Source organism: Zonotrichia leucophrys, chromosome 3 (assembly GCF_028769735.1).
Source record: "Zonotrichia leucophrys gambelii isolate GWCS_2022_RI chromosome 3, RI_Zleu_2.0, whole genome shotgun sequence".
Classification (NCBI taxonomy): Eukaryota; Metazoa; Chordata; class Aves; order Passeriformes; family Passerellidae; genus Zonotrichia; species Zonotrichia leucophrys.
In genome coordinates this window covers 78,437,960-78,462,128 of record NC_088172.1, presented here as the reverse complement: position 1 = coordinate 78,462,128, position 24,169 = coordinate 78,437,960, and the positions used below count along the sequence as shown (strand labels likewise).

The following is a 24,169-nucleotide window of genomic DNA, read 5'->3' as shown; positions in this document are numbered from 1 at the left end:
GCAGAACTGCTTCGCACGCAGTACTTAACATATGGAATAAACAGTACTGAGGCAACACAAGGGAACAATTAGTCTGAACGGTTTTGTAAATATCTTGGATAAATACCAGAAGAGAAGAATACTGAGGAAGACACTGACTAACTCAGGGGAGGGAAGGGGCCTCGATGGCTTTTCTGGCCTCCCTCTGTCCTTACGTGCCCTGTATTTATATTTGAATACTTGCATTACCCAGCATATAGGCTATTTAAGGTCAGGAAAGCATTGCAGTAGCGCAGCTGCCTCCAGCAAGTAGTGCTTGACATCACTAAACCACACAGAAGAGCACAGCCCTTTCATTGGCTTCAGCAGCAAATATCTGCAAGCAGAATTGTTTCGCTCTATTTGTACAGGTTTTTCCACTGCACTGTGGTGTCTGCAACTTCAGTACTAACAGAGTTTTGCCTACTGAAATTGTTAAATGGATGAAGTTTCTTCTCCATTTATTTTTAGTGGCCCCTGACCAGGAACCAGCTCAAAGAATTTAGTTTTAAAATTCAACTAAAAAGAATCTACACTTTCATCATCTTAATTTTCAGTTCTTGCCAAATTTAGCTTGTCGTCCTCCATGGGTTGTTTGACACGTACTGCATGCACATTCTAAATATCACACACAAGATCTCTCATTTAAATTCTGTAATATTCTTTGTTGACATACAAGTGTGTTTTTCCAAACGATACATAAAAAGAGTCCCATTCATTAACACAATAGTCATATGATTTGTTGCCTATAGTCTGCACTTTCATTTAAACATAGCTGAAGTTTAGTATTGTTAGAGGATGCCTGTGCCAGGTTCAAAATTCAACAAATCCTTTTGGTTTTTTAAGGGGACTCTTCAGAGTAAAGCTCCTAGGAAACAAGCACAGTATTCCTGAAGGGGAATCTGTTATCTAAGAAAAGACTGTTCAATAAAAAAGTCTCACCTTTGATAATGTATTTTATAAATTTTCTCCAGGTAGGTCTAGTCACAATCAGCAAAGCAGCTTGTAGCAGTTAAGTAGCTGGACAGACTGTGAGTGTCTCATATGCCTTAAATAAAATAAGCAATACAATGAACCACATTCTTGACAATAACTGGGGAAAAGGAAACTCCCAGAAATTCTGTAGTCACATTTTAAAAATCAGCCATGATATACTTTGGGAAAATGGCATCTTCCTACAATGGATATTTAAGGAGGTATTAATGTTCCTTTCAAGAAGGCATCAAGTTTAAAATGCCACTGATTATTTGGAGGAACTATGGGGAGCAGAAAGCAAAAGAAATTGAGAGGTGATACCTAGTAGTCCTGTGGGGCCAAGAAATGCATGGGAAAGAGACAAGTTGGCAGGGAAACCAGCCCTTCTGGTAATGTCAAAGAGTGCACTACCATCTTTTATCACACAGAGTGGGGCCAAGACCCCTTCCTTTATATTCTTTCTCCTGCCCATCAGATTCCCCACACTCCTCAGTTCCTCTGCCGTACTCCTCAATTCATGCTCCCTGTACTGCCACATTCCCTCCTGGAACATCAGTAACAGGAATGTGGTTCCTAGCAGGAACTACCAGCTCTCCCCTGTGGGGAGATGGGGGGCAGAAGGAGAAGACAACAGAGACAATCAAAACTGAGGTCTTTCACATACAACTTAAGTCTGTGTTCACACTTGTCACAGGCTGTATCTGAAAATCCTTAACTTTTCACTTTCCAGTGGTCAGAGATTTGTACCAACTGAATACAGACATTTGGAAGCCAGCATTAAACAGCAGGTGAAGTTTTGTTAATTGTTTTAAATAATAAAAGAGAAAAAGTCTGAAGACAGAAGACTAATATGCAGATCACAATCAGAATGAAGTTCTCTGAAAACAAATGGCTTGATCACCATATTCAGAAAGCAAACCCCATATCCCAAATATGCAAAAATCAACATCAAGAAAGCACACTTTGTTAAGATACCACGTTCTGTAGTGGTGGGTTTGCATTTACATCAAGAACTGGGAAAAATACCCACGCAGCAACAAAAGTGGGTTCAAAGTGTACTCTAGGAAATCTGAGTTTTCATAACTGTTGAATAAATGTGCCTTTCCATACCCACTGCATTTTCTGCCAAGATTCTAATTAACTCATTTAACTACTGCTTGACAGTTTTGGTAATTATTACCCAGTTAGAATGAATACAGTAGAACAACTAAATCTCAGCTCTGATCTGAAAGAAAAACCTTCCATGACCTGCTTGTGCCACTTTCCATCCTTTGCCAGCAGTGCCAGAGGTCCCAGTGGACTATCTATGTAATGACTATCTATAAGAAGGATCAGAAGGAGGCCTGTTAGGCCTTGTGCTGGGAAAGGTCATGGAGCAGATTATCTTGAGTGTCACCACATGGCATGTACAGGACAATCAGCATGGATTTATGAAAGGTGGTCCCGCTTGATCAACTTTGTCTCCTTCTGTGACAGGGTGACCCTGTGGATGAGGAAAAGGCTGCAGATGTTGTCACTGACTAGCCTTTGACATCACTTCCTACCAAATTCTCCTGGAGATGCTAGCAGCCCATGGCTTGGACAGGTGCAGTCTTCACTGGGTAAAAAACTGGCTGGATGACCAAGCCAGAGTGGTGGTGAATGCAGTTAAATCCAACTCACAGCTGGCCACTAGTGGGGCTCCCCAGGGCTCAGAACTGTGGCCAGTCCAGTTTAAAAATCTTTACTGATGATCTGCACGAGGGGATCAAGTGCCCCTGTTTGAATTTTCAGATGACACCAAGTTGGGTGGGAGTGCTGATCTGCTGGAGGGCAGGAAGGCTCTGCAGGGGGATCTGGCCGGATCGATGGGCTGAGGCCAGCATGAGGTGCAATAAGGTGAAGTGCTGGGTCCTGCATTTGGTCACAACAACATCTTGCAACACTAGAGACTTGGAGAACTGTATCTGAAAAGCTGTCCAGTGGAAAAGGACCTGGAGGTGCTGGTCATTAGCAGCTGAACACGATCCAGTGTGTGTCCAGGTGGCAAAGAAGGCCAGTGACATCCTGGTCTATATCAGAAACAGCGTGGCCAGCAGGACCAGGGCAGTGATTGTTCCTCTGCACTCAGCACTGGGGAGGCCAGCACCTTGAGTGCTGTGGAGTTGTGGGTCACTCACTACAAGAAGAACATTGAGGTGCTGGAGTGAGTCCAGAGAAGAGCAAAGGAGCTGGTGAAGGGTCTGGAGCACAAATCCTGTGAGGAGCAACTGAGGGAGCTGAAGTGGTTTAGCTTAGGGAGAAGGAGGCTCAGGAGGGACCTTATCTTGCTCTCCAACTACCTGAAAGCAGGATGCAGCCAGGTGGGAGTCAGCCTCTTCTCAAAAAACAAGAAGTGACAGAAGAGGAAATGGACTCAATTTGCACCAGGGAAAGTTTAAAATATTAGGGAAATTTTCTTCACCTAAAGGATTGCCAAACACTGGAACAGGCTGCCCAGAGAAGTGGTGTAGTCACCACCTCTGGAGGTATTTTACAGATGTGCAGATGTGGTACTTAGGACATGGTGGACTTGGCAGTGTCGAGTTCACATTTGAACACAATGATCTCAAAGATACTTTTCAACCTAAATGATTCTATGATGAGATTTACAGATAAATTACCAGAAGCCTCAAACTTGTCAGGTAATTTTAAAATTTCATGCTGTCAGTAACTTTGAAGCACTTTCCCTCTGCAAGTGCAATTTAACTCCACGGATGCAGACTCTGGAATTAAGTCTGTTTAATAACAGAGAAACTACTGCTTCAATTGTGATTTCCAGCAATCTAACTTTGTATCTAACTGTTGCCCTTTTTTTTTTAAAGCAGAATTTAACACCAGGATGTTATCAGTGAAAGGAAAAATAAATTGGCCCTAGAAAAACTCCAAGTCCCCCTATATATGAATTTTACCTCAACCAGATGTATCCATTGCATTTTGAAGAAACATCTAGTCAGTAATTGTTTAGGTTAACATTTAACCCCTGTTACCAGACCCTATTACAGCCATACCAAAAGACACAATAAAAAGATGAAACCTACTAATTTCTTTCATCAGCATAATTAATGTTACAGAAAACATTTCAAGGAGTTCAAACTGTCCATATCTGGTCCAGAGTTCTTCAGGACCTTTTCTTCCTGAAATTAATTTCAGTATCAAAATAAACACAATCTAAGAAAGTAATTTAAAAAGTAACCCCTATTGCAGATAGAGAGGAAGATTTCAAAAATACTAAGTACTGACCTAGCTAGTAATGATGATGACAGCAATTAGTTTTGACTAATTAAAAGTGCTTTTAACAATCTCACTGTACAAAAATACAAGTCTAAACATATGGGCAACAGTAAAGAATCAAGAACACCTTAATGAATAATGTCTGATGTCCCCTCAAAAAATTACTTTGTTCTGTTTTTTCGTCATTATCACTCTTTATAGGTGGATAAACATGCCTAGAGGCAGTAATATCACAATAAAACCCCAAGGAAGATATTTTAGTTGAGTACAGCTTTATAATGACACTTAGAAATTCCTGTGTTGAAACACAGATTATTACAGTGAAAGGTGGCATACTCATAGCATATGACAACTAACATGATACAGAATTGGATGCCTAATTAGGGTAGTCTGAAATAAATTACATGCGCACAAGTGAAAAAGGGCAACAAATTAACGGAGAGATTTAATCTAAAGGAATCAAAAGGATTTAAAATTTGTGAAATTTCTGTAGACCATTCTACCCTAGTCAGAAGTATGCAGAGGGAGTTGAAGAGGGCTGTGTTGAATCACGTTTCCATTTTCTTTTGTGATCTTTTACTAATGAATTTTTCTATATGTGTATTTCAACCATACAAGAAAATACTTTAAGTGATAAAATGCTTGATATATCATGTAAAAATATTCCCTGCACCATCACATTACAGAACCTTAAACATACAGGGTGACACTCAGAGCCTGACAAAACCTCCGGAAGACACAAACCCTTCCCATTAGTCAGCTCTAAGTTTTGCTCTGAGACTTGAGGCAACAGTGAGCTCTGGATTGCCACAAAAGGTATGTCAGACCAAAAACTGTCCCATATCTCCTATATAGGGAAACTGGTACCTCATTACCTAGCAACAGAAGTGGTCCCACTGAACTGCCTCAAGTACTTCATACCTCGACAAATAGGTCTAATTGCTTAGTCTCTTAACTGACTTAAAAATCTCACTAACTGAGCCATTTAAAGACAGCATTAACATATCCAGCATTAAAGCACCATTTAGATGATGGACACATAATCTTAGCTCTCCTACAACTATTTTCACTAATTGCTCTATAGCAGCTTCAGAGGGAAGAAAAGAAAAAAAAAGAACAATCAGTACAGTTGAACACCTGGAATAGAAGTACAAGTCAATCTGCTTTGACTGCCAGTCCCAGTCTGTCCTGATCTCTTCTGGAGCTGTCAACACGCCATCAAAAGCTGGTAGCAGCAAAACAATTATTTTGTGGACACAAGAAGAGCACAAAGCAGTGCTAGGCTGGCAATCAGTTTGTGGTAGTGGCTATAGTTTCTGAAGCCTTGGCTGATGGGGGCATGGCACACACAGCAGGCAGTAAATATGTCTGATGCACTGGCCAGGCACTGACCAAACAAAGCCTCATGGAACAGGAAACTCTGCAAATCAACTGCCATTCCTTCTGCTTCCCATGTCTGCAAAGGGATCTGAAGAAGCCATGAACTGCCGAGTATAACTACTAACAATTCTACTGAAATCATCAATTCACAAGAATAATCACATATTAGTATGCCAAATTGAAGATCTTCTCACTTCTACAAAGCAGACATATAAAAAGGCCTAAGCCCAACCATTCATTTAGTGACTGTGTACTCATAATCTGTCTAAAACAGCAGGCTTCTAGTGGAGGCAGCATGGCATGCCAACTTCAAAGGTGAAGGCCTTAACAGCTCCCCTGTGTCTCAAACATAGCAAGAGGCAGTACTCAGCAGTAAATGGGTACTATTCTATGGTTTTCCTCCTCCAGCTCCCAGCAGAAAACACAGGTAACAGACAGGAAACACATCAAAGCAAACACACATTTCATTTTCTCTTCAATTTTTTCTTCCATCAGTGAAAACATACAGGAACATTCAAAGCCAGAGAGTTCAGATCAGGTTCTTGTTATTCTCCCCTGCCTGTATGGGAAGGTTAAACGCAGTCACCGAACTCTGCATACCACCCTCAGTCACGAAGAACCCTCTGGCACAGCTCCCAGACCAGTAAAAAACGACCATTTCAGTCCCCAACGCATGGAGTCTGATCCATTTAAGCAAAACAACTTCTACTGACAGCTGGTTTTCTTAGCATATTCACGTCTGTATTTATCAGAGAAAAGCCCTCCAGGACAACAGTGTTTATTGCAGGATTATTTCTGTGAACATAGGGAACACAGCATTCACTGAGCAACAGTGTTTCTACCCTAATATAGTTTTTTCTTAAAATGTGAACCAAGATGAACCCATTTTTATGTTCTTTAGCATGGATGACTCACGAAAGAAAAAAAACATTACGTACATTGATTTTTTTTCTGTTAAGAAAAAAGCCCAAAAACTTCTGATCCACATTCATGTGTAGTATGCTGACACACATTTTTAATCATTAATTTAGACATCAGCTGTTCAATCCTGCACTGATTCTTGGATTTAGTGTCTAATGACTTTTAATAAATGAGAAACAAAGATATGACGGGCAGCTTTATAACAGATTTCCATCCCATATGAGTACCTAGTATACTTTCACCAGAAAGGCAATTTTGAACAACAAGATGCTTCCTACCAACAGGTTTAGAGCCACTATGAATCACTCATGGAAATGCATCAGAGACATAAAGGATAAATATCCCAGCAGGTCCTTACCATGCCCTAGAGCATGGCTGTGCCTACCTAGCTCAGCTGTATGACCCTGTCCCCAAAGCACAGCAGAGGATGGAGAGCATCCTGAGACAAGGCCCCTGCCCTGAGGTGGGAGGAAGGGAAGGATGAGCTGGGGACACACTCATGGATGCTGACAAGCACCAATCTCTCAAGTTGTGTGGTCAGTCTGTGTGGTTTCTCAGCTTACCACTTCCTACAGAAGTGTGCAGAAACTGTTTTCTATGATACTACAGTAAAGATGGTAGTTTTTAAAAAACAAATATATCTCATAAAAATCCCATGTTTCATTTTATCTTGGTCGAATTTTGAAATAATTGAAAGTAACTGCTATTGGCATCTGTTATGCAATAAAAAGTCAGAAGAATTATTAAAACTATGGAATATAAGCTTTTTAAGTGACTGATTTCAAATGAAGGAAACATTAAAAGTTGCTGTTAATGTGTTTTGAACAAATAGTATCAAAATGAACTTTTCAAATTAGCATGTTTTAATGAAAGAATTAGACTAGGTATTGTAATGAATAGTTATTGATGAGATTTTTACAAATTAATACAGGTAATTCCCATCCCTAAATGTGGGTTTGGTTGATTGTAATAACTGCACTTGACACTCTTGCAGCCAGACATCACACCATACAAGCCAATAAAGCACCAATACTGACTTGAATGAGCCACAGCTCCACTGGATTTCTACCTGCTGCTTCAATATGTGAACCTTTTCAAGCCGATCAGGGTACTAACATCTTCACCCCAAATCTAAAAGTTGGACACTTCCCTGATTTTGGAAATCTCTCTTACAGAGTCTATGACAAAGTGCAGTCCAAGTCTTAGTATTATTACACCTACTATCAATTTTAAAAAATAGAGCAAATGTGTTTTACAAAAACCCTTCAAAGCAAAAACCTATATTCACATTCCTAGGACTCAGATTTGCTGACAAAATCTGTGGGTATGTATCATTTTTAGAAAGGGCAATGTGGGAATGTGTGTTTATATGGCAGAGCACAAGAGCAATGAAACCTCCTGGGAAAGCAGGAGATAACTCACTTTACACAAACAGGCCCTTTTCCTCTTACTGCTCTACAAACCTGAAATGTTATTTCATATGTCAGGAAAATGCTATTCCTGTTTGCTCACTCTTCTTAATGTGAACTCATTTTAGTGTTAGCAAAATAATTGTGGGACTTTGGTATTTTTCACGTTTTGTTGAGTTCTTGGGAATGTTATGCTGGGAACTATCAACTATTACTTGGAACACCTCAAAATCTGCTGCACAGAAAAAATACACTGGTGATTTGCTTACATGGCTTTTGTAGATCCAATTACTGTGAGCAGCAGGAAAGATCTTTATAAGCAGAACACAATTCAAATGTAGCATGCCACGGCCTCAAGTCATTAAACTAATCCTGAGGGCTTCTTGAGGCTTTTTATACTTTTGGCAAAAAGTATAAAGAAGTACACATTGTTGCTTCAGCTCCCAAACACTGGGAGGTTAAATATCTAGACTGTCAGCCCCTGCTAAACACAGCAGAGATTGGTTTTGGGAAAGAACAAGAGAGAACTGTATATTTGCTATTAAGATACAATTTTACAAACACTGAAAACATACCCACACATTTTTTCATGGCACATAAGAAGTAGCCATAGCATAAAGTGAGGTGCAACACTTCACAAGCAACTTCAGTAATTATGCATTATCAGTACCTAGATACTGTGATGAAAATGTTACAAATGCAGAAAAACAGATTGACTTAGATAAGTATCTCAATCTCAACACACAGATAATGTGACAAGGTGTGGCACAGAACTCCAGGGTTTACTGGCATGATTTTAACATGACTGCATCAGCTATAAATGACAAAAGCCATAAATACACCAGAATGTCAGCTACATACCAATACCACTCAAGTATCTTTCTGATGTCTCGCTCTACATCACACATCTAAAATCAGATGCTCTTTAGGGGACTGAGAGAAAATGCAATACTTTTAGGCAGACAAAGACTTCCTTTGTACTATTCTGCTAGGTATCAAGAGGTTAACATCTTTCTAAAGATACTGCTGAAAGTGGGAAAATATGCAACTTATTCATTAGCTCGTGGATGATTTAGACAGATATACCTGGGTGGCCTGAAACATACTTCACCATCAGCATGTGACTGCAGCTGGAAATACAATGGAAACTAATGGTGGCCCATTTGCTTTTAAGAGTTCAGAAAAAGAATCCTTTGGAACATAGAAGGATAATTACATATTTGACTACAATTATTCCCTCAACTGATGCTGACAAAAAAGAATGAATTAATGAAAAATATGAAAATGTGAAAGCTACTAAACACATTATCTATGTGTTTGCACATGCACATGTAACCTACATTTTGTTAAAGTATCTCAGAAGTGTTATGTCTTTATCTAAGTCAAATTCTGGTTTTTATTTTCTAAACTGCATCCAAGAGCTCATCCAGATCAATACTCTGTTATCTGTCAAGATATCATGTTTCTTCACTCACACAAACTTTGTCCTAGTTATTAGAAAACTGTGGTAGTCAGTATTTCCCATCTTTCCTCTGCACAGAAGAGTCATCACCAGTTCAGAGGAAAGTCAACTGCCCTATTAGCTAAAACACATCACTGAAACAATGCTACACCAGTTTGAATGTGGTATTCCTGAAAAGTCTAACATAGTTATTTTTTTAAGCATTACAAGACTGAAATACTGAAGACAAGGAGAAGCATTGAAATATTTTCAATTTCAGAAAAGGAAGAAATGAAATTTAATGAAAACAGATTGATTTTTAGTCTCCAGTCTTCCATTTTAGGAGTAAAAATCCATTTCTCAGCAAACGTGCCAACTGGTAAACACATCAGTAAGGTTCAATGCTCTTAAAATGAAATATTCAGATATTCTCCTGAAAAAAGTAATTTACTAAAGCTGCAAATTCCAAAAGTTAACCAAGTTCCTTAGCTTCTACAATAATAATTTATTCAAATATACTATGTTTATATAGAGAACTTACCTTCCCAAAAGAAAAAACAATTAAAGATTCCCCCCCACAAAAGCTATCACTATGTTGTACCATAGAAGGCATTCAAAATATATTGCCACAAGAAAGGACAAACATGGTTTTTGGAGATTGTGATGCTACAAGAATATCACATACAAACAAAACTAGCTGAGAGAAGATCTATCATTTCTCCACCACACACGCTCAAAGCAACCACTATAACTTTAAGCAATTTAAAGCAATAATATGTTATCACCTAGTATGTTATCACACATATCAGGAAAAAATTGAAAAGTGCTGAGATGAAGCAGAATAAACATTCTAGAAGAAAATCTCTCACTCACTGTTCAATACGCGGGGAGAGGTACAGCTTAGGAAAAACCTGAGTGGCTTCAGCATCCTCAAAACTGACAGAGAGGAGTGCAACATCTTCTCCAGGGTCTTCATTCACATCCTGTACATAGAAAAACAATATAAAATGGTAAATAACAAACTGAATATTTAAAAGCTTACAGATAAGAACTAGTAAGTCAAACACAAACTTATTTAGGAGATGCTTAAGTGAGGAATCTAAATTGTAACCCTGCAAAACAGGTTGCAAATTTATTCTTTCTTACTATATTGGCACTTTAAATAAATATTTTGATCTGCTTGATTTCCTTTAATGTATCAGAATAAAATTACCGAGTTATGAAGTATACAGTACTACAATTCTTCAATTCAGTGAACTATAAATTTCAGCAAAGATACAGATTTCATTTTTAGGAATTCCTGGCTTGACATCAGAAGCAAATGCCAAAGGATTTTTTTAAATGTAATATCACTGAGTTATGACCACAAATTCTGTGTTTGTTATTTTTCAAAGTAGTTTAGGATTCAAACTTTCTAGTGTATTGTACTCAACTCCTGTTGTGGATGAAAAACATTTTTGCAATTAGAAATTTATATCTAGAAGTCACTGTCCCCCAGTTTCCTGCAAATTAAACCTATGCATTACTTTCAGCAAAGACTGCAGACTCCAGGACAGGACTGTAGGAAAAAAACGCCAGCATGCTAAATACAACTTAATCTTATTGTATTCACAGTTGAGGCTTTCTTTAATCAGAACAATCAGTTACAGCTTTGGGATCATCTAGAACAAATTGTTTCTTGTTAGGACCTGATGTCCCTCCAATTCATAAATTACATATAGTACTAACAAGTGTATTTCTGCCACACACAACTTCATTTAAGCTCTTGATCTCTAGTTAGAAAGTAATCAGCAGCACAGTCACCTTCACTGACAGCAAATAATATGGTGCCACTTTCTGCTCACAAATACATCTTCCAACATGTTTGTTCATACATACATAGCAACTTGCCAAGATGCCTTTGTTCTTATCTGTTTTGGAAAAATAGGAGAGGAAATAAGATATGTACTCAAAGCATGATCAACATGGTGCAGAGTGCCCTGGCATGCTCTGTCCTACAGGCAGCTGTGAGGAAGGAACAGGCAAACCACTTAAATATTCTTAGGAGGCCCTGCCCTATGTGAGGAGAACAAAAAATTAAGTGACTGCTGAGTGGTTTCAGGAAGGCAATCTCGTGCCATTTGAAGCTCTGGCAGGACCAGGGCTGTTAATGTCCAGAGAGACGAGCTGTGTACCAGCTATTGTGTGCAGAACACTACATGCCAAGAAAGTTAGTGATAAGCTGCAGGGAAGAATGGGTCTTAAAAAAGCCTAATTGTCTTAGATGAAAAATGAGACAGAGCTGACAGTGTTTTCTTAAATTCTGCCTTGGTGTGCAGCTCTCTTGTGACAGATGAAATAAAACTGTGCTCTTAGAACTGCCTGTAAAATGGTCACAAAAGCACACTGTGGCTGGAAATCAGACCATGGTTTTAACCCTAAGTCACAGGACCACACTCCATATGAGTGGTGAGCACAAACAATAGCTGTTGTCCTGCTGCGGTCAGTTTAGGGATGGCATTATGGGATGTGACTGCCTGTAACAGCAATGGATAGGATCTCGTGACCCAAAATGTTCCCTGAAGTGTTACTATCATCTGGACTAGAGAAAATAGAACAGATTACAAAACCTTTATCAACAAGACAAATAACAACAAAATATACCCAAGAGTACAATATACCCTGATCTTTTCCCCAGTATTTCATGTATTTCCATCATTAAGGAAAAAAAATTAAATAAGGAACAGCTTTCAATCCTATAATGCTATGACTATAGCATTAACTGCCTTTTCCCCATTAATTTGCTAATTGTCAATCAAACGAAAAGAACTATTAAGAGAGATTGAACAGCAACCCTTTTAATGCTAATAACAATTAAAAAGATTTTATTTTAATGGGCATTCTTCAAGAGATGACAGGTACATAAAATGGTTAGGTTGATGAGGAGCTCAATGTAACCCTGTGACGCGCACTTGCAGCTCAGAAAGCCAACTGGATGCTGGGCTGGATCTCAGGCAGCACTGCCAGCGAGACGAGGGAGGGGATTCTGCCCTCCTGCTCTGCTCTGCTTCTGCTGAGACCCCACCTGTAGTGCTGCATCCAGCTCTGCCTTGGACAGTAAATCCCCTCTTTAGTCTAGCATTTATGATTAGTGCTAAAAGTAGATGTGCACACACAGCTTACCACCATGTGTAAGACTAGTTTCTGGAATCCTATCAGGTGCTTACTGGTTGAACAAAGTCAAAACAAGGAAACAGAAAAACCCAACTCCAAAACAGATTAGGTGAATGCTATTAGAGCATCCATTAACACATACAGTAATATTACATTCTATTTTCTGTGCTCACTAGTGAACTTCATATGAAGACTCATGCCAGGGGGAAAAAAACCCACACAACCACATAAATAATCTCTGCATCTTTTCATGTTAAGTTGCAGTAAAATGAAATATGAAGTAAGAGCAATAAATTGAGACATGATATTTTTCCATTTACAAAAATACACACAACAAACATGACTGCAACTCCTGCTGCCAGCAGAGCACTGCTATGTTCATACAGCTCCTGTCCAATGGAAATCCAGGTAAAGAAATTGGCATTCTTCTGTAACTACTGCTTTTCAGATGGATGCATATTTTCAGCCCTGAGAAATGAAAATTGTTACTTAAAAAAGACCCCAAACCAGCATTCCTGCAGGTTTTAAAAGACACAGAGCAGTAACACCATGAAGCTGCTTGACTTTATTGTTCAGGTGGCCACAGATTTACAATGAATCCCATTCTATCTGACACCATACCACTTATTCCTTTCAGCCTCTGTTATTTATGGAAGAAGCTGCTTGCTAGAACTGCATTTGACGCTGGTGTATCTGTTAGAGCTGCCGTTTATAAAACCAAACCAAAACCACATGTCTTGCAGATAAACTGTGGAAAACTTTGCAGCTAATAAACTTTTTTGATGTTGTCTGTGCCAGTTAGAGACAACTTAACCCTTTCAGTGATCTCTGTCCCAGTCATCTATAGAAACCTTAAGTGATCAGGTGAGAAGATGGAGCCTTCCAATACCAGGCCATTCCACGTGCCCAGAACAGGGGCTGAGATCTCTTCATTACACCACAGTGTCCAAAGACAAATACCGTTTTAATGCTTCTTATCAAACCCTGCACAGACAGCATTTTTCCTTTTCCCACTTCTGCACATGTATTTATATCAAAGAACAGACCAGATCTGAATAGAGCAGCAAAGAGTCACCTCTATTCTTGTTTTTCAGCTGGCTTCAAAAGACAGAGTGACATCCAAATGCTTTGGCAATATTATACCCTTTTAGGAAAAAAAAGAAAAAAAAAAAGAAAAAAAAAGAAAAAAAAAAAGAAAAAAAAAAAAAAAAAAAAAAAGAAAAAAAAAAGAAAAAAAAAGAAAAAAAAAAGAAAAAAAAAGAAAAAAAAAAAGGCTGCTGAACTAAAGTCACATCTCATTTTTTAGTATTTAAACATCCGGTTTTTTTGTCTTATAATTTGTATGTAACTTACAATACAATAGTTGCTTTTATTAAACAAATTTATTTTATATTCAAGAAAACCTGATTTTGTAAGAATGCAGAATGGCAATTTTCTATAAATATTAAATTTCAAGATTAGAACTGCCATAATAAAAGTGCCATTTTATACTCACCGAAGTTTTTCTACACAAGACTCTACAGAAGGCATTATTAAAATGAACTTTTAATTGAACAGAGAACTCATCCTGGGCCACAGGAATTTTGAGGTTTAAAAACGGAATGTAAAAATGCTTGAGATCATTAGTTAAACATGTGATAATGCCCACCTATTAATTTTTCCACAACAGTCTCATGCCTGATAGTAAAAAAAGCAAGCCACTAGAACATTGCAGTGTAATAAGATCCAACACAGATTTTCACGGTGCCTTTCTGCCACCTTGCTACTATGCCTTTTTTTAAAAAAATATTTCATTTCTGAAAATGTCCATTCAAATCAAACATTAAAAAAAATGGATATACCCCTTAAAACTGAAAATAGTTTTCTTTCTCAAGAACTACAAGGGGTTTCCTATGTTTACAGAATACTTTGTACAATGGAACCTCATCCTTGTCAAAACTTCCAAAGCAACGTGGTGAGAAAAGAACAACAACAAAAAAAATCTAGACATTTTCAACCCATATGCTTTTTTTTTCCTATTACAGAAACCTAGCAACAATTTACAATAATAAATACAACTTTTCATAAACAGTAAACTCATGGTATTTGATTTTAATTCACTGTTATTCTACTTAGCACAGTGCAGAGGAAAGGTTCCTTAAGCATGCATTTTTAAAAGTATGCATTTTTTAAAAGAGGAAGAGACCATGTGAAAATATAAATGAAGAACAGAAGAGATGAAAATGGAAGTCTGAAGGCATTTAAATATTTTTCTCCCATATACCTCATGAAAGCACTTTGAGTATCACAAAACTCCAAAGAAAAACTTAAAATTCTGTTTCCAATTGCATCAGCACTGTGTTAACAGCCATTTGTTGGTTTTCATTTCTATTAATCTCAATTTACATTCAAATGCATGTTTCAATGTTTACAGCTGCTGCCTTTCCAAGATCCTTAATCTTTTTACAAAGTTAGTAGGAGTTGTTTATGAAAATTACCATCAAAACCACTTTAAATACACTATCCAAACGGCATTGTTTTCTCATATCCTACCTACTGTAATTGAAAACTGGGAATTTACTGGAACTGACAATTTATTATGAGTCAGATGGTTGATAGCCAGGCCAACCAAAACATCTGCTCTGCACAGTCACAACTGCTATAACCCATTTCCTCTTGTGCCTGGAGTCCTACCAAGTTGTACATTAGAGTTCCTTTTCCTTAAAGATGCAGAGTATGGAAAATCAGTTATTACCTTTTCTTCATCATCAAAAAAAAATTAAATTGCCTTGCAGCCTCTGATTAAAGTATACTTTTGAGAGGAGGTAGTTCTGTATTTGGCACACAAGTGCAATTCCCTGGCCCAAACAGTAAAGCTTAAAGTGGTAAATGACTTCAGTCATGTCCTGGGCAGTAGCAGGACCTGCCTTTCCATGAAAGGCTCAGGATGGAGAGGGCATGAGACTGGGAGGAGAGCATCAAACAGGGTAATGCACAGATCAAAGATGTGGCATTGAGAGCCTGGTTTAGTGTGATTAACTCTAACAAAAATGAGAAGAAAACAAGCTTTGAATTTGGTAGGAAGTATGGGAAAGTATGTGCAGGAAGAGTATTGGCATTCTTTGGGAAGGACAAGCAGCTTCTGACCCTGGGGACAGCAGGAAATCAGGGAGCTGAACTTCTGGTAAGGCTGTTAAGTGTGTACTATGGATATGCACAGCAACTGGTGTGGGGATAAAAATGAGGGAAGAGAACATAAGCTGTTAAACCTATTGGATGTTCCTTTGAGAAATGAGATGCCTCACAGATGATTGATATTGTAGATGCCTCCCAACAATATGGTGAGGCCAAATCTGCTTCAGGAGGGAGGTTCCCAGTCCCAGCTGATTGCTCCTACATCTTGCTGGAGCCTTCACAACTCTTCAATAATTGTTTTTGTAGTATGACTAATTGAAGGAATGGAAAACTCGAACAAATGGGGAAGTGATTGCTTAAAAGAAACAAAGAATAAACTTACATGATGTGGTGGAGATTGCTGGGGAAGGTGGAATAGAAAGGCAGAATACAGAAAAGAACAGAAAGGAGTGAGGAGACCTTGATCTTAGCATCTGCAGCCAGCTTACACTAAGTGGGTCTTTCAGCAGACACCTACTTGCCTGTGGTACCTCTCAGCCCTACCAAGTCAGTCAGCTTCACTGAAGCTGACTGAGAAACTTATATTTCAGGATCCTTTCTGAAAAAAGAAAGGTCTTCAGAAGAGAAATGCAGGAGAGTAACATGCATACAAAAATTTAATTTCTTAGGGTCAAATTTAATTCATTAAATTCTACATGATACATACCTGTACCATAATTATTAACAACTGATCAGAGAAGACTTTGGTTTTGAAGCTGAAATGTGAATTACACCAAAGAATACACAACACTGTTTGCTTCCTTAGTATTAAGAGGCCTCTTGCTTCACAAGAGTTAGCAATTGTGGCTTTTTCCCACCAAATGGCAGTGTGCAATAAAATGAAAATAAAGCACAAACAACTTGTACCCTCATTGTGTAGCGGCTTCACTAGCTTTGATATGAGCAGCTATAAGTTCTCCCTATTTTTTTCATTAGTGTTTTTTTGGTAGGTTTTTTTTTTCCTTGTTTTATTTGGTTGGTTGGTGTTTTTCTGTTTGTTTTTTAAATAATAAAACATACTAGGTGAAAGCAGGCTAAGGAATGCGGAGTGGCAAACGAGACTGAGAAATCTGCTTCCCTCTAGGGAGCTATTTAATCACTCCAGGAAATTCTTTCTCCTGTCTTCCAGGAAACCCACCAGGTCTGATCAAGGAGTGTTGATTCTTTAAATAGGACTTTAATGAAAACAAAGGCAGTTACCTTGAGTGCACTGCTCATCAAAGCTTTCCATATCCAGTCTCTCTCCCAAGGTAACACAGCAGCAAGCACTCTGGGCAAAGCACGGTTGAGCTCAGTGCTGTTCTCATTTTAAAAATTACATGGAAATTGTAGGCTGGGAACAACTTTGTAAAATCTGAAAAGCAAGCTTCTAGGACAACATACTGGGTTTTCTTCACTAAACAAAATAAATCAAATATCTACTGAGCATTAAAACTATCAGCAAGACCTCCAAGCATACCACTGGGCATCAATAGCTGAACACAAAAACACGGATGCTACACAAACGGTGTGACATCCCAGGGGTTCTTTTCATTGTCATTGTTCAGGGTCTTCTTGTTCAACATTTACACATTCATCTGTTTTGTCTATACTCCTTTCTTTTGTTATGGTTGTGGTAATTTACTGCTACTTTCACAATATGATTGACTGTGAAGAGTTAGGTAAAGAATGCTTTTAGGAAAAGCATAAGAAACTACAAACAGTTAGGAGGAAAGAGCAACATTCTTGTCCAGGAAAATACATGCCAGATTCAAAAACTTCGAGATTAATGAAATTTCAGACAATGAAAATTAACTTATTTTGATAGCAGAAAAAGTTGTGGTGACCTTTCAGCACAACAATACTGTTTGCTTAGGTCAGAAAAACAATCTCAGAAAACAAGGCAGATTTCTTCAATGGTCAAAAGCATGTTTTGGCAAGTTTGAGACTGAAATCTGAAATACATAATCCAGGCGTGGCACAGTATAAAAATAACATGCACTACAGTATAAAATTAGTATTTTTAAATTCATGTCAAGCAATCTAAAATGCTTTCACACATTCATTTTCACATACAAGAGATAGAAAACATATTTGCAAACAAGGATCATTCTATCATACTGACTGAATCTAAAAGTCTTCACTTGTTAAGTATGTTTTGATGACACTACAGGAGAGAACATTTAATATTTTTAGAAGAGACTGGGTATGAAAGATGCTGATGATCTGAAATTTCAATTCATTCAACAACACTTCAGTATGAGTACGTTCGCTCTACCTACTCCAATATCAGGTTAAAATAAAATTTAAAACCACCATTTACAATATTTGGAATATATCTGGTAATAAATTATTTTTTTTAATAAAAGAAACACAAAAAAGGAATAAATATTAGAAATTGAGACTGCTGGGTAGTAATCTTACACCTAGATTTTCCATGCATTCATAAAAAAGCAGCTTTCCTTCCTAGAAAATTTAGGACATCAGTTTATCAAACACTATACAGGAGTGCTGCTTAATTTTTGTTTTGTTACCTTCTAACCTAACTTCTAAGCAGACCACATAAATCATTAAGTTATTATAAAACACTAGAGTTTTGCCATTAATTAAATTACCCTCAGAGACACCCCCTGCCCCATTACTCTGATGAAGTTTTGCAGGCAAGGAAGAGATTCCAATACCATCATGTCTTTCCTAGAACCTTAAGAAAAGCACCTTGAGGTTGACAGGAGCACCTGCCTCTGCCATCCCCAGCTGACACTGAGGTGAACAAAGTGTTCAGGGACTGCAAAGCTCAGTTTTAACTATTCTGAAACAGCAAGCAATAGTTCCACACACTCAAAGCAAATGCTGCCATGTCTTGACAAACAGCTCCTTCCTCAACCTGTATTTATGACACTTTCTTCAATGTAAGCCCTGATAGAGATTAGGGGAGACATAAAACCTGGAATTCAAACCCTTCATTAGGATTTCACCAAGATTCAAAACTCTCCAGCCATCTCTTCTCTCGACTGGACTGCAACTTATTTAGAAAGCAATATTTGCATTCCTTTCCCCCATTTTACTGATTTCTCATCTCTTTAAAAATAGCAATGTCACTGCAGAGGCCAAAGAACAGTCATTTTGTGTCCAGTGGAAAACAAAGTCTCCTAATAAATACCCAAGTACTTAACTACACGACAAAGAAGTCATTAATACTAATCTAAATAAAATAATTTTCTTGCTAAGCCAACCTTCTAATTGCAAGTATGGCTGTTCTACACATGCATATTTACATGTGTAGATTGACAAAACAAACATAACATTATTATACAGGGCTCATGGATGAAAGATTCGGAGGTAACAATTATATTTGGGAAGAACATAATATATTTGTGCAAGCAAGGATTCTAGGCAGAGAGCTGACTCTTAGAACTACAGCTTGACACTAACAAGAGTATTGTTTTAAAGATAATGAAATAGTTCATTGATACAATTAATAGATCTCACCAACAAAAGAGAGCAAAAGTTAAAATACTGTGAAAGAGACATCAAGCATAAGTATTTCTGAAACTGTGTTGTGGTGGCAAGTTAGCAGAAACATTTATTTTTTTAAAATCAATCCAACTTTTTAATAAAAGCTTTTTCCCCTGCTCACCACATATTCTTCCATGTTCCTGGCTCAGTGAATATCTCTGCAAAATCAGAAATACTATAGATTACATGGGTCACAACAAGAACACCAGAGTAAAGCCATATCCTGAGCCATGTCTTCAGTGAACCAGGAAGTACCAACATGATTTCACAGATGAAAAAGTGAATAATCAAAGTGTAAGGTAAAAACAAGCAAAGTTAAACTTGCTCAGTGGTCTTTCACCACCGCAGCTTAGCACTGCTGACCTGATTTAAAAATATAAAACATTTTATTTTAAAAGAAAGTGTCAAAACTATTAACTGCTATGAGTTGTTTTGTCAATTGCTGTTTCCTGAAAATAACAGGAATGTTACTTATTAAAGTTCACAGGACCTTTGATTCACAAACTGCTGTTCTGCATTCCCATCTCAAGGATATATTTGTATTTCTTTTCCAGAGAATTTTATTATCCCCTAGTTTCACAAGCTGTTATTATGCATTCCCATTTCAAGAGTATAATATTTTTATTTCTTTTCCAAAGAATTCTATTATCCCCTTGTCTCATTATTCCATTTATATCAAACGGATCTTAAAAATAGCATGTGTCTGTGTGGGGCATTCTCTGCTTTGGACAAAGAACATGGAAGTCAGAGCATCCTGCCCCCTTGAGCCCTATTTACAAACATTCAGCTTTCCAACAAACAACATACTTGGTCTGCACACAAGAGTAAATGTATACAGATGTCACAAAGAGTAGTAACTCTAATAAAAATAAAATCCTTGCAGCAAGAAGAGAAACACAGCTTTTCTATTGTGTTTCTGTGAAGGTGGACCCTGATACAGGTGAGAAGCAGGACACTGAAATGAGGGATAAAAGCTGTATTTGAAAAAAATGGTTGTGACATTGGTATTTCAGAGTTCACATCTGTACTGCTATGTAAATCAGGCACATAATGTGAGAAAAACTCACAGGAGTAGACTCCTTCTAGATATAATAAAAAAGTGACACTTGGTGACATGCTGTGTCAAGTGAGGTCTTTGGAACTTCCAGTGTAGACAGTAACTCCTGTACTCGGGCACACAGCCCAGGTGAAGGCTGAATCATCAGGGGCTGTTTACCTTGCCCAAGACAGAGCCTGAAACACAGGGTGCCCAGCTCAAATGTGGTCCCACTGAACTAAAGAGGTAGTTGCTAGAACAATATATCATGTATTTCCAGATGGAAGACTGACTCCATCACTGACATTTCCCTGATTACTGACTCAGAAAAGATCACCACATCTTTTGTCTGTTCCATCAGTGCATCCATCACCAAGTTAGGATGAAAAATTTGGAGAAGCATAGTTAAACTCTTTTATGGTGTCTGGAGCTGTATTTCAATAAAAAATATTAAGAGTTCAAAGGCTACTAATATTGATACAACCCTTGAATTTTTAAGTCTTTCCTGACACTTTCTCTCATATCACCTGTTCTAAAGTTCAGAGAATAATTTTCTGTAAATGCAACTTTTAATGCTGTCATAAGGCTCAAAATCACCTTCATAAGCTCAACTGCTTCAGCACAGCATCTCAGCAAGCACAAATTAACAGAGAGGAATGTCCTCTCTTCTAGATCTGATATACAGCTTTCTGACCATAAAATTGAGTTGTACATTGACTACATACAAGCAAAAGTTGGATCACAACACGAGAGCTCCAACAGGAAGCTTCTTACCCTGTTGTACAGGAGAGAGCATTTGATTGATTTACTTTTAAATTTTCCTTTTCTTTGAAGCAGTAAATTAAATACTACAGTATTTTCAGAAGTTTTGTGAAATAATGCAGATTTGATGTTCAAGCTTCACAGCTAATGGGATTTGCTGGATGATTGATTTGGCTCCACCTTGCAGTTATGAACAGTTAAAAGTTCATGGGGACACACAGACAATGGTAACTCCTCTACTTTCCCCTTCTTCATGAACCTCAGGGAACAATTCAAAATAATATAGTCCTTTAGCTGTCTTGCATGTACACCTCTAGTGGGGCTCACTATGATACTTTTTTGCAGACAATATTAAGCACTTTTTTAAAAGCTTAGGAAAAGTGCAGAACTGGACGTTCTTTTAAAATAGCACGTGAAAATCAAAGTAAGTGACAGCTAAAAGATAGAGAAGCCAATACTTAAGATGTCATTGTAAAATAGAACAGATTAAACATAAGATGTAAATAGTAATACTTAAATTCCTATGTATATGATCAAACTTTAAGTCTGAAACCATTGAGTCTGCTACTAAGAAGCCACTTAGAAAACAGTTGTGTCTTATCAGTGACAAAATGGCAGTCAACAGCATTTTGAGGATCAAGGGAGAAGGAAGATTCAATCACATGCATTCTGGAAACTCGGAAATTGCCAAATTCAGCTCCATTTTTATACTGAATCTTACCACTCTCAGCAATCTGATTTTTGCAAATCTATGTAACATTCTACCATCTTGATATCTCATGTGCAAGATTCCTTGTTTTTTTCATGACGGCATTTATCTAGAAATGAAGTGGCTCATCTTTTATTTCTAGGGTTCAGACATAATGCTAGAAGCTTATCCTTTCTTGTTATTTTCTGAATATTAAGAACAGATGAGGTGTTGACCCACCATTGCCACTTTGTATGCAGCACCTTTCAAAAGGCACAGAAGAAAACCATCTACTTACACATTCTGCCCCAACCCTCACAACTACCCAATACAACAATTTTCACATCCTTGGAAATAGGAAAATATACTATGGAACATAGGAAACTACTAGAAGCTAGATATCACCTCTAGCTTCAAATAAACATGTTGAGAAACACTGCTTTAACCATAAATACAGTTTAAGTTTTAGCCATCAGAGAAAAATCTACAAGTCTGCTCTAATTAAGACTGAATACATTAAACAAAACCACTAACTGGTTGCAGCATGTTCCTTTTAAGGTGTACAAGTCAGAGTCTTCTGTTAGAGTCATAACTGAAATAGCATACAGTCAAACAACATCATATAGGGAATCTAGCTCTAGATACAGACATCTGTACAGAATCAGTTCAACACAATCAGTTCTAATGGAAGGTCTTGAGAATTTAGGGAACATCAAGACTTAGAACTGTGAGTGTAGTAATAGAAATACACTGTGTATTTCAACAAACAAAATTAATTAGGAGCTATCCATGGAGCATGTAAATAATTTTTGTTCCTCACAATAAAAAAAATTGCTAGTCATCAATACTGAAATTCAACACAACCTCAGTTTTATAGCTATGCAAAGAATGGACCTTCTTTTATATTAATTTCCCACTCCTGCAGCCTAAGTAGTCAGGGGATGAATCTAAAAATTCTGCTAGCAAAGCTATAGCCATATGTTTCTGTTGTGTGCAGTTCATTAGCAATATAACAACTCATGTTTAAGTGAAAATTTTAATAGACTTCTTCAAATAAATCTATTGCATTTTCATTTTTATTTGTAAAAGCCAGGACAAAAATCTCATTATTTACTTAAAAAACTGTTCTCAACTTATGGTTACATTCAATACTTACCTATGTTTTAAACACAATAAGTGTCACTGTAATCTTAGCATCACTGAAAACAGTAAATTTAGGAAAACAAATCAGCCTGTCCAGAAATACAACCTCAACTCACACCAGTTTCATTCTACAATCTAAATAAAGCTTCACAGAGTTACACTGGCAATAGACCCTCATTTTTAGTTCTGCTGGGTACTTCTTTCAAATGTATGTCTGTTTGCTACAATAAAGTTTATAGCATTTTGCTTCTACTGGTTTCAAATTATTCAAGAAATAAAACTGACTGCAACCCACGGTAAAGTGTCCTACAGCCGAGTATGTTCCAAGACAGCATTTTGAGAGAAGATTTAACAATTTATTTATGTTCGCATTCCTTTGCACAATGCTATCATTGCAACGCTAAAATTCTTGAGACATAGCCATGGCACACACAGGTGCACCTACCCATATGTATGAATATAGGTTCTTTTCATAGAAGTTATGCTCTAGTTACCAGATGGGCACTGCAGTAATTAGCTCAAATGAAACAGAAGTGCAGATCCTTCCATTCTCTCACTCTTTTACTGCTTCATTTGGGATTCACACTACAGTCTTGTCAAGTTCTGACCTTTCAGCCCAGACAGTTACTCACGTCATGAACACAAACTTCCACAAACTGTGAAGATCAAGACCTCTCCCTCTCCATGCAGCATTATTAACTGCTTGGTCTGCAGCAAAATCTACTGCTTTGATTTATACCTGGTCCCACAGCAATCTCCAGAAAGCTCTGTCTAGACCATGCCTTCATTTCTTTTGATTGGTCCCCAGACTCCTTGAGTAGTATTAAACAGAAATTGTTAATATTCTTTGGAAATAACTGTTGCCCTGGTTCCACACAGGCTTTTTAGCCCCTAGTCTTGTGACAATCAAGATGAAAACTTGCACAGCCTTCACAGATTGCCAGCAGGTCTGCTTCTGAAAGTGCTTTGCATCTGGGCTTTAGCACTCTCCCAATGTTATCAATGGCAATATTTATACACACATGAAAAGAAACTTTCAATGTTTTCCTTCTCCTCACTAAAAAATTATGCCATTCCCTTTTGTCTTCCTCCATATTCAATTCCTCAATATCCTTAACTAGCTGAAAGGCTTCTTAAAAGTTTTTGTTTGGTTTGGGCGCTGCTTTTTAAAATACATTTCTTTATTTTATTTCTGTGGCATACAAAAACAGATATTTCAACTGCTTGAGGTCCTTCAGCCTGAAATACAAACTGGCTACTTAAACACACCCATCTTGGTTTTCCCCCAGAACAACTGCACTTACTTGACACTAGTTTGTCTTAAGGCTCTCTGTGACCAAACA

The 24,169-nt window shown here is 37.7% G+C and overlaps 1 protein-coding gene across 2 annotated transcripts in view; it reads right to left on the bottom strand.

Moving 5' to 3' along the window:
• The window catches only part of BABAM2 (BRISC and BRCA1 A complex member 2), a 162,222-nt gene that overhangs the window by 63,719 nt on the left and 74,334 nt on the right, over positions 1-24,169 (bottom strand). For both annotated transcript variants that reach the window (XM_064708927.1, XM_064708928.1), the window contains exon 7: positions 10,270-10,379. In XM_064708927.1, coding sequence (XP_064564997.1) covers positions 10,270-10,379 — 110 coding nt within the window. The remainder of the gene's footprint in view (positions 1-10,269; positions 10,380-24,169) is intronic.